Here is a 10,846-nt window from a genome sequence, read left to right on the forward strand (position 1 = left end):
GTATTTGCAAAAACTATCTCCTAAACATTTTTACACAACTAGATATTCTCTTAAAACACTATTACAGGCCTCTAGTTGGCTTTGACTTTACCAAAATTCATTGCTCTCGTTGACAACTATATAGCCAGGGAAAATTTCAAACTAAGAATTAATTCAAAGTTGTTTTGCTACACCTTTTCTCCACCCCACCAAAACAGACTGCCACTGGGAAGAATAACTCGGAATCATCTGTTGAATGATGATATAGTCAATGGTCATTTAGAGCATATTACACTGGAAGTCTGGTAGTAAACACAACCAGTAAGGACTTCTTTTAAAGAATTCAGTCACTGCATGTGCTCAGTGTTTTTCACGTTTTTCTAGATGAACACCAATAAGGATATGTTATCACTAACAGAATCTAGACAGGCGAGTCAGGTGAAACTAATAAAAGTTTGAAAGCATATGACATATAAATGATCTCGGTGATGACTGCTGCTACCCTTGTAGTTTATAGACATTTTTATGTCCTACTTTGAAATTATAATCATACCATACTATTATGACTAAAAAGTAGAATATAGCAACCACTTTTATTTTATGTTACTTTCAGCCTGAGTCAAACCCAAAGCCTCTTTTCTTTAAATTACTAAAGTTGGTTGCATAGGTCATATAATGAGAATTATTCTGAATGAATGAATGAAAAAAATACTGCTATTTGCAGATCTCTCCTGTCTCACCCGCTGCTCCCCTCAGCAGTATAAATTATTGATCTGCCTGTTCTGCTCCCCACTGTTTTCTGGTGAATCCTCTCACTGCCCCTGCACCTCTGGCCCATACCCCAGTTCTGTATGCATAAATAAAAATAAATCTTAAAAAAAATTGCTATTTGGAAGTCAATACTATATAATATCTACTTAGAAGCGGTAAAAGCAACTTTTGAAAAAGTCAATATCCTAATATCCAAACCGTGAATTTCAGACTCAAATCCTCAGGAAAAGCTTTTCAGATTCTCCAGGGTATATTTATCTTTTGACACAGTTTCTGCAAATTTGGTCATGTTTCTAAATCCACAGAAATTTAAAATAGGGAAAGAGTTCTTCCCTTTTTTTGCCAATGTGGTGAGGATAGCTGACTTCCTCACCTTGTCATCTCACAAGACTACAGGACCAAGTGGCTAAAGCAGAATCATGTCACTGCCCAATGGATGTGAATGAAGACTTAATAAAATCAGCTATAACTCCAGGAGGAGACACTGAGGAAGAACCCAGCTGACTCCATAAGGACTCACACATGAGACATGCACATATTCTTGCTGTGTCAAAGTCTCAAGCATCCTGCCCTATCAAGCTGAAATGTCACCAGTACCTAGCTGGTTGGACATGGCTTTTCTCTTTGTATTCATGCTTTTGCACATGTTTGTTCAGTGTAAAATCTTTTTGAAAACTAAATAAAAAATAGTAAATAAACTAAAGAAAAAAATGGACAAAGAGAGCTACTTGCTACTGAAGCTAAGAAGTGATGGTGAAACAAATTCCTCTGGAACAAAGTGGTTAGGCCATTTATAGCTCTATAAAGTTGTAGTCCCAACAGCATCAGATATAATACCTTAATTTAACAGATGAAGTTATCATTCTTGAGTTCCTTAAGCAGAAGAGATTTAACATAAATCATCTAGAATACCACGCAAACAATTCTGCAAAAAGTTGAAGGGAGCAAGATTTTGCTTGATTTCCCAAAGGATCAGCTGAAAAATATTTCTTTACTATAACAGGAAATAACTTAGAAAGTGCATCGGATTTACCTCGTAATACTCCCCAAACTCTGTTGGCCTTGAGGACAGCCACGGGTCCTTTCACATTTAAAGTATCTAAATTGAAAAATAAGTTTATCTGTTAATTCCCAAATAACACAGTGAGTTTTCTAAGCATATAACTGGTATTTCTTACATTCTTTTTTTTTAATTGAGGTATAATTGACATTCAACATTATACTGGTTTCAGGTATACAACATAACTATTCCCTCACCACCCTACCTATTCCCATCCGTATTCCTCACTCTGGCAACTACCAATCTGTTCTCATTATGTATGAGCTTGGACTTTCTTTTTCTTATTTTTAAGATTCTGTATGAGATGTTATGGTATTTGGTTTTATCTCACTTACTCCCTCAGCTATTGCCCTCAAGTTCCATTCATGCTGTTACAAACGGCAAGCCTTCACTGTTATTTAAGATGAACATTCACCATTCTGCAGCCATCAGTTCATCTGCATGCATTTAATGACATAATGACTTTTTGGTAAACTACAAAGCACAGATACTATCTGGTTACAACAGGTTATATGATATGGCCTGAGAGTATAATAGGCTGTACTATCTCAGTTTATATAATTATTTTACTATTTACACACCAGTTAGCTTATTATGCACTTCTTGGAATGCATCCCTTTCAAGTAGTGAGTAACTGTGGGCCACAACATTTAAATCCACTCATCCACCTGTGGACAATCAGGTTATTCCCATGTCCTGGTTATTTTAAAATGCTCCAATGAACACAGAATTACTGCTATCCTTTTCAAATCAGCGATTTTGGTTTTCTTGGGAAATTTCCACTTTCTAGAAGTAGAAATGCAGAATGACACAATTTCATAAGTTTCTGAAAAACCTCCAGTGTTTTCCATTGTGGAAATTGATAATTCCCACCATTATTTACATTGCCATTAACAGTGCAGAAAGTACTTTATAGCGTCACCACTGTTTACCTTTTGTCTTTTTGTAACAAGCTAAAATTTTAATAGGTATAACTCACTGTGTTAGATTTGCGTTTTCTTGAGGAGTGGTGAAGAGCATGTTTTCATGTAGCTATTGGTCTGCAACATCCTTTCACTGAGCTCCAGACCTGCTGTTCCCACCGGCTCTTGTACATCTTCCCTCAGCTATCCTGGCTCCTTTAATTCCACATACCTGCATGAAACTTGTCCCTGTCCTGCTCCACACTTTACCCAGTCTCCTTTTCTCCTCTAAATCATCACCCTCTAGTCAGCTGAGTGGCTCTAGTCAGGAACTTGGGAACTAACTCCGTGACTCCTCATTTTCCCTCCAGGAGAGTTATTCTCTCCGACTTCCCCTCAACAGTCTACGGTGAAGATTTTAAGTCAAAACTGCAACTATTTTTGGACACCCACAATTCCTTGGTGACACCTCCAATATGACTCAAACCCTCAATTTTCCCTTCTCTGCTTCCCCAATTGCTCTGTACACACTTTCCCCCAATATCACTTTAACTCTGCTTCAAGATTCTCTTCCTCACTCACATTAATTCAGCTTTGTCCCACTTAGTAAAAAGGTTCACACGTACATAGGACAGGGCACCAGTGGGCTGCCTTCTGGAAAACGGGGGGTGGAAGTTACAGGGCAGGTAACCTTTCTGTTACATCGCTCTGCCTAAGAGCTTAGTAGTCACCTGGATCTATTAGAGAAGTTTGGGGAAGAATCAACCACCAATAACAAGCAAAAGACAGAACAGACTGATTGTTAGAAGCTGTGGCACATGGACTCTGCCAGGTAAAAACACTCTAGGGCAGCAGCTTAATGATTCAAAAACATTATCTGTGCTAAATCACAGCCAACAATCATATGACTCTCTCAAGTGTCTGCTGACAAGGGAGCTTTTTCCACCAGGAAGTCACAGTGACAGGTTACATAAAAGCCAAGCTAAAAATCATGAAGCGATGAGGAGTTTTCTCTTCGTGGATATCAAATTCTTAGCTACATAAAGCTCATCATTCCATTGGTCACTGTTTAAAAAACATGTTTTTGCCATTTGTGATTCTGAGGTCTCCCAGAACTACTCAGCAGAGTTATCTAAACGCATTGACAAAGTGCACATACTGGATGCTGATAATTTTCCAATACTAAGGAGTGGCTGATATAAAAAAGGATTCCAATTCAACTCAGTGCAAAAATCACAAATATACAACAGGTGATTTTGTATTCCAAGTATATGGAAAAGGGAGATTTAATATATAAATGACATCCTATTGTCCACATTAATACAGATGCTCCACATTCTATTTATAATTCAGCTTCTTTATTTCGAACTGTAGTATAATATTCTTAAGTGTGAATCAACAAAATATATTTAACCTTTGTTCTATGATGAACACTTAGTTTTGTTACAGTGTAGTATTAGAGGCCAACTGTATCAGACATCCTGGATATAAGTAATTCTCTACTGTAGAAATTAGTCCACTTGTGAGAATACACATATTTTTAATAGATAATGCTGTGATACCTGCCACTTCCTCCATTTCCTCCCCCAGAGCAATAATTGATAGCTTATCTGTGTTCATCATCATGAATTAGTTTAACACTTAAAATTAATTTATCCTTTCACGAGAAAACTTCATGATGATCTTATGTCAGGAAGTTTCCATCTCAGAATAAAGATTTATGAAGCAGATGAAGATACACTACCCCTCCAGTCTTGATAAGACTTTTCTGAAATTTACCATAGGTCATCTGTATTACTAGCCCACAGCAAAGATGGCCAATCATGTGTTTCTCAATTCGGATTGCAACACCCCTGAAAGCTGTCAGCTGAAATCACGTGTCTGATAACAGCAAGCAAAGCTGTTTCTTTTTGAAGAACTGCTGCTGTACAGCTACAGTATTGAAGAGTAGTGAAGTTACTCTTCAGCTAGATGTATTAACAAATCTCACCTACCCCTAGACCATGGTGAGGTGTTTAACTGTCTGAAACAACCTGAGGACAAAAGCGTCCTTTCCTCTAAGATACACATCATCCTTTGTCTTTCCACCCAAATCAGCCAGCCGTTCACACTAGTATCTGCGTATCTCCTTTGGTGCTTCGATGGCCATGCCCCATTATTCCCAGGCGGTCAGTAGTCCATAAAGCTGCCCAATTATTTATTCCTTCCAAAATAATTTGGAAAAGGCCCTAGAAAACAATGTTTCAGGCACCAAAAGTCACCTAGCTAAATGCTTGTTACATTATTAATCAAATGAAGTAGCTCTTTTCCCCACACCTTTTTTTCTGCATTTATTTTTGTGTCAGATTATAAAGATCATGGATATACCTAGATCTGTCTTTAAAATAAAAGTAAATTTAGTCAGAAAATAAGGGATTAAACAAGTTAGTTATGACAAATCCACACAACAGTAAAACATTATTCAGCTATTAAAAAATAAGAAAAATATTTAGTGATTTATAATGTACGAATACAAAAAAAACAAAATATAAAAAGCCCATGGACAGAATTACCCATATTCATGGCAATGCTTATCATGTTTATATGTAAATTGATGTAAAATATTTAAGCATTTTACTCTGTTAAAAAAAAAATCTGAAATACTTTTGACTGCTAGGGTTATGAGTGATTGATTTCCTTGTCATGTACTTGACATTCCCTGTCTGGTACATTATTTATGGAATCATTCTAATGGTAATTTTAAAACCAGGAATTACCAACTCACTGGTCTAGAACTCAATCTTTCGTGGCAGGGAGCCTGTTACTGGTACTCAAGTTCTTAACAAGCAGCTCTAAATACGATACAGTCACATCATACAGGTACTTACAGGACTCATCTGAAGAAATATTGGGGAAACTGTTGCACTCTGAGTCAAGGACAACTGAGACCACAAGTTGCTGTAACTGCGTTTCATTATAAAATTTAGCTGGACCATGATTCCACTTGTTGTAACCAAAAATATACTCATAATATCTGCATGAGAGATAAAATAATTAAAAAGAATTTTAAAGCATTATAGTAAAATATACATAGAAAGTAGTGGTCATTGTAGCTGACCCCTCAAATCCAAGTATTAGTCCAATCAAAATTCCACAAATTTCCCTTGAATTCCCAAGTGACTCATAAAATCCCTATTAAGAAGTAGAAATCAGGGCCTCCCTGATGGTGCAGGGGTTAAAGTCTCAGCTATCAAGTTATCCCCAGCCAGGGAGCTGACCCGAAAGGCGCATCCATCCCTGCTCCTTTCAGCAGTTGGTTTTAGCTGATATGTCTGTTATGCACCCCACTCTGTCTCTGATGAATCCTCTCAACCCCCCACGCCTACACCCCAATTCTTGTATACTTTTTTTAAAGAACTAGAAATCAAACCAGTAATAGTAATCCCATCACTCTTGATAACCAAGGGTGTGGGAAGAGTTGGTGGTATTCTCCTCCAAAATGAGCCAGAAGAACCGGATGCAGCCACACTAAAGACTGGAGAGCAGTGAAGGAAGGAATACCTTCCCTAATGAGCCATTCTGTCTACTAGCCCTGATGTCTTCTTCCCTGCTCTGGACTTCCTGATATGTTAAACAGGGTTTTATTGCTGGAGCCAGAGACTGAGTTAGGTGAGTCTTGCTCCCTTCCAACAAAAACACTAATATATCAACCCCAAAAAGGGTATCATTAGCATAAAAAATACTACTGTGGTATGAAAAATTTACCTTCTGCTGGTATCAAAATATCAGAGGAAGAGGATATTAAACAAATATTTAAAGGTGGTAAGAGATGAAATATCAAACTTCAAGGCAATCTTAAGTCTTACACATTCTGACACTGTTTCTGCTACTGATTCAATAAGAATAGCTTGCATTTTTCCAGAGAGATAAGGAGAGGTTGGAAAGCTCTGATGAATATGGGCATGTATGGAAGTTAACTAGTGAGAGAGGAGATGAGTGGTACTAAGGCCCATTGTCACAGAGGATCAACAGATTCAAAAGGATACTAAAATCACTAAACTGTTATGTACTTAAAGGGTTAAGATGGTAAATTTTAGTTTGTGTTAATTTTGCCACCACTAACTTTTTTAAAAAAGGAAACTAAAGCTGTCAGCATCTTTGAGATCTTAGCAATGGGCTAGCTCATCCCAAGTAAGGAAAACCGCAGTCCTGGATAATTAAAACGCTTACAGAAAACTCAGGGATCAGAGGCAGTAATGTTTAAGGTGTCTGGGTTACTTTAAGGAGCAGAGGAAAGCTGTTCATTTGAAAAAATGGCCAAGTAGCACATGATGGACCTTGTCCTAGAGGGCAGGAAACACCCTCCCTGCAAATGCACTGCTTCAAAGCAGGGTTTGTCACAGAAGTGGGGCTCTTCAGACAGGAGCCACGGGGTTCTGAACACTTACAGACAGGAGCCACAGGGTTCTGAACAACCTAGGGCCTCAGTTCCTAACTTCTAGAACTTTTGGAATAGCCCCTAATGGGTAACTCCTAACTCTACTGGGTTTTTACTCTGAAGCAGATACTGCCCTTCCCCAGTTCCCCAACACTCACCCAAATGTTTGCAAGTCTTAGCCACAGGTATAATGTTTTACAGCCTGCTTCCTAACAATGCAGGGTGTAATTTTAACAGCTGCTTCTCACATACTCCACGATTTAGTGAGGCAAACTCACCAGATAATCACCTGTAATGCCTTCAAATGCCAAGCCTTGTTTTTAACCATCTCACAGCTGATTCAAGTCCTAGTTATCTAGCCTTGTTAACTATGGAATCCATGCTTCTCACCGTACACCTATCACTTCCTCAGAAGATCGTTATTTTATTAGCACAATGGCACATAAGCGAGATCCAAACTTACAAATGAATCTCAAAGCATATAAATGACCTTCAAGTATTTTGTTTCCTTTGCAATACCCCATGCAATCAACCAGCTTGGGTTTATTTTTTTACTGCTGACTGTAGCCAATCTGACCTGTTAGCAAATTCAATACCAAAGACTCACTAGTGTATGCATCTAAAACCAGGCTAAAACCATCCAGCTAGGTGTACTAGACTGAAGGAGAGCTTAAGCACCCTTTGCCTGCATTATTTTGGGTCTCTGGAGCCTGAGTAAGCTCCAGGCCTCTTTGGGGCCAGCAGGGGTTATTTAGCTGGTTTTGCATTTTGTCCACAACTGTCCTGTGGACATAATGAAGCTATCATGCCCACTGAAAGAAAGGAAAAACAGGAGAGAGGCAGTATAGCCAGCAGCAAAGGGAGTCCAATCCTTCAGGGAGCTCACACCTTCAGGTCAGTCCTACCCACACAGGTGTCACACAGGGGACAGCATGCGCATACTGAAGCATCTCCCCAAGTGTCTTGCAAAACCGTGGTTGGCAAAGACAGGGCGTTGGGCTGCCTTCCATCTGTTTCCGGTGGCCACAGGGGTCATGCACAGGAGTGGGGGAACTGTGAAATGCTTAAAGGGGGTAAAAAAAGGAAGCATGACCGATGCTGGGAAGAGAAGTGAGGCCTTCTCTACTCTTCACGGGTCCTACACCCTAGCACTCAGACGAAAACATGCAGCACTTTTGACGGAACAAAGACTTGCTGAGGGAAGAGGAGTTTTAGCAGCCGCTCCAACCTAAGGATTTCTCTGCGACCTTAATTTTTACCATCTTTGAGGAGGCCAGGGGTGAGACGGCTATAAATGACAGCCGACTTCAGGAACGCCCACTTTCCAAGTTTTAAACACTTACCTTCCTCCTAGAACCTCTTCAGGTAACTAGCTTCCACTCCTTTGCACTCCACCCACCCCACACACCCCAAGTGCTACGAGGCCAGGTTCTGAGCAACCACTCTCAAGCCCGCGGTCAAGCCAGGGGCCCTGACATGGTCCCAGGACGTCTCTCAGGAGGCTGGAGGGGGAGCGTGAGGCTTCTGGCTTCCACTGGTGCCTCACGGAGGGCTCTGCCAGCTTCCAGACCTGTGACTGCTCAGGTCACTAGCCCGCTCCAACGGGGCGTCCCCGCAGAGGAAGCGGGGAGAAGCCCCCCGACCCCGAGTGGCTAGGGAGTAGCGCCAGGGACAAGAGGCGCTCAGGTGTCGCCCCCCACCAAACGCCCCCCGCCCCGACCTCCGCCTCAGCCCCCCTTCCCGGCGCGCTCACTCCTCCCCCACCCCGCCCCGCTCGCCCAGCCACTGTGGGGGCTCTCACCGCCGAAACGCTTCCTGCAGGAGGCTGCAGCCGGGGTCGGCCTTGGAATAGGGGTCGTGGCCGATGTAGAAGTTCTCGGGGGAGAGGTAGAGCTGTTTCGGGGACAGCTGCACCGACAGCGGCATGGGCCACAGCCCCAGGCTCTCCGCGGCGTCGTCACCCGAGGCCCGCGCCGCCAGCGCCAGCAGCCCGAGCAGCACGACCTGCCCCAGCCCGCGCGGCTCCATGACGTCTCGGGCTCGTGGGTCCGCGGCCGAGCAGCACACGGACCTGCGTCTGGCCGGCAACCCGGATGGAGGAAGCGCGTGGGCGGGTTATCCCCGAGCAGGAGGCGGGGCGCCCGCGAGACTCCGCCCCCAGGCCTGGTGGGGCCGCCCCTCGCCCCGCCCGCGCCCGCGGCGCGCGGGGAAACCCAGGCTGCACACGAGGCGTTCCTGGTTGGGGCGACTTCGAGTTAGGACCCGAAGAGGAAGGAGCCGGGGCGACGCAGCACGCGTCCACTCCTCGCTCTGCTGGAGGCAATTCTTTGGTCGCCCGCGGGACGCTGCCTCAGTAAAAGCAGAGAACTCAGGGCTGCGGAACACCCCGATTTCCCCACCCGCAAAGCAACTCCGGTGTCGCTTGGTTTATTCGCTCCTTTAGCTGGACTTTTCTACACCGATAAACTGAGTTTCAACCAACAAAGCCCCGGCCGATCTGCCGAGGGCGGAGTTTGGAACATATGGAGCCTAGTCCTCTGCAGGATTGCCAAGAGAGGCTATCTTGACCGCGCAAAGATGAGGACTTCTTTTCACGTCAAAAGATTAGGCACGTGATACAAAGAAGAAATGGACTTGTAAGGACAGATTATTATTGTCGGGCTGTAGTTTTTAAAAACAGCTTAAAACATTCTATTGCGGCCCTCCCTGGTGGTGCAGCGGGTTAAAGCACAGCACTAAGAAGTTTAAGCCACTTCCGCATGAGTTCGATTCCCGCCTGCCCCGGAGGTGACCACATGGCGAGCCAGACCTCTCCTGACCCGCCCGCTGCTCCCCTCAGCAGTGTACTTCGTCGATCTGCCTGTTCTGCTCCCCACTCTGTCTCTGGTGAAGCCTCTCACCACTCCTGCACCTCTGGCCTGTGTCCCAGTTCTGTATGCACAAATAAATAAATCTTTTTTATTTAAAAAAATTCTATTGCAAAATACAATAAAGTGTCAAACATTTTATTCAACTCAGTAACTAGGCTATTACTACAAAGCTAATTCTGGTTTAAAGACAATTTAATAAAGCAATGTTAGGATATAAGTTGCCTAACTAGTTTAAAAACTAGTTAGTGGCTATCCTATAGCCACTCAACTCAACCATCCGACCCTGGGTTACCCAAGTTTCAATAACGAAAAAAAAAAAAAATCACTTATAATGACTTCCTGCAAGTTACTTAAAGGTTTATTTGTGTCAGGTCTATTTGCAATATTTTGACATAAAACATCAGCTATAAAAGCAAACATGAATAATTAGACCCAGTGTGGCAGTGATTCAGATATATATATTGAAACCCAAGCTAAATAGCTAAATTGGGGTCAGAACACAGAAAAACAAAAGGAAGGAAAACTTCCCTAACTTTTATCTGAGACTGGCCCAGAGCTTCTCCAGGCCAAGGGGTCAGATAGACTCTTCTCAGTAGGGTCAGAGTGGCCACTTCCACTCTGTTGTGTGGTTTGTCAAGACCCTGGGAGCCAGGAGGTCTGCTTCCATACTTGAGGAATGCCAGTTGTTTTTGGCAGAAAGCTGTGAGGGCCCTTCAGGCTAGAAGCAGCTGTTGGCCTGAATTCTTAGCTCTTCCCTAATCAGAGACCATCATATCCTGAGGTTCTGCCCCTTTCCTCAATTACAAAAGCAATCACTGCTCCCTGCCTCATGGCCTAGAGGTCACAA

General features: G+C 42.7%; 1 protein-coding gene across 1 annotated transcript in view; it reads right to left on the reverse strand.

Moving 5' to 3' along the window:
• HEXB (hexosaminidase B (beta polypeptide)) overlaps nt 1-9,205 on the reverse strand; it is a 24,816-nt gene extending 15,611 nt beyond the window's left edge. The window contains exons 1-3 of the mRNA XM_004678447.2: nt 8,931-9,205; nt 5,580-5,725; nt 1,784-1,849 (exon numbers count right to left, since the gene is read on the reverse strand). Coding sequence (XP_004678504.2) covers nt 1,784-1,849; nt 5,580-5,725; nt 8,931-9,157 — 439 coding nt within the window. The 5' untranslated portion in view covers nt 9,158-9,205. The remainder of the gene's footprint in view (nt 1-1,783; nt 1,850-5,579; nt 5,726-8,930) is intronic.
• Nucleotides 9,206-10,846: the final 1,641 nt, after the last annotated feature.

Source organism: Condylura cristata, unplaced genomic scaffold (assembly GCF_000260355.1).
Source record: "Condylura cristata isolate star-nosed mole 26May11 unplaced genomic scaffold, ConCri1.0 scaffold00007, whole genome shotgun sequence".
Classification (NCBI taxonomy): Eukaryota; Metazoa; Chordata; class Mammalia; order Eulipotyphla; family Talpidae; genus Condylura; species Condylura cristata.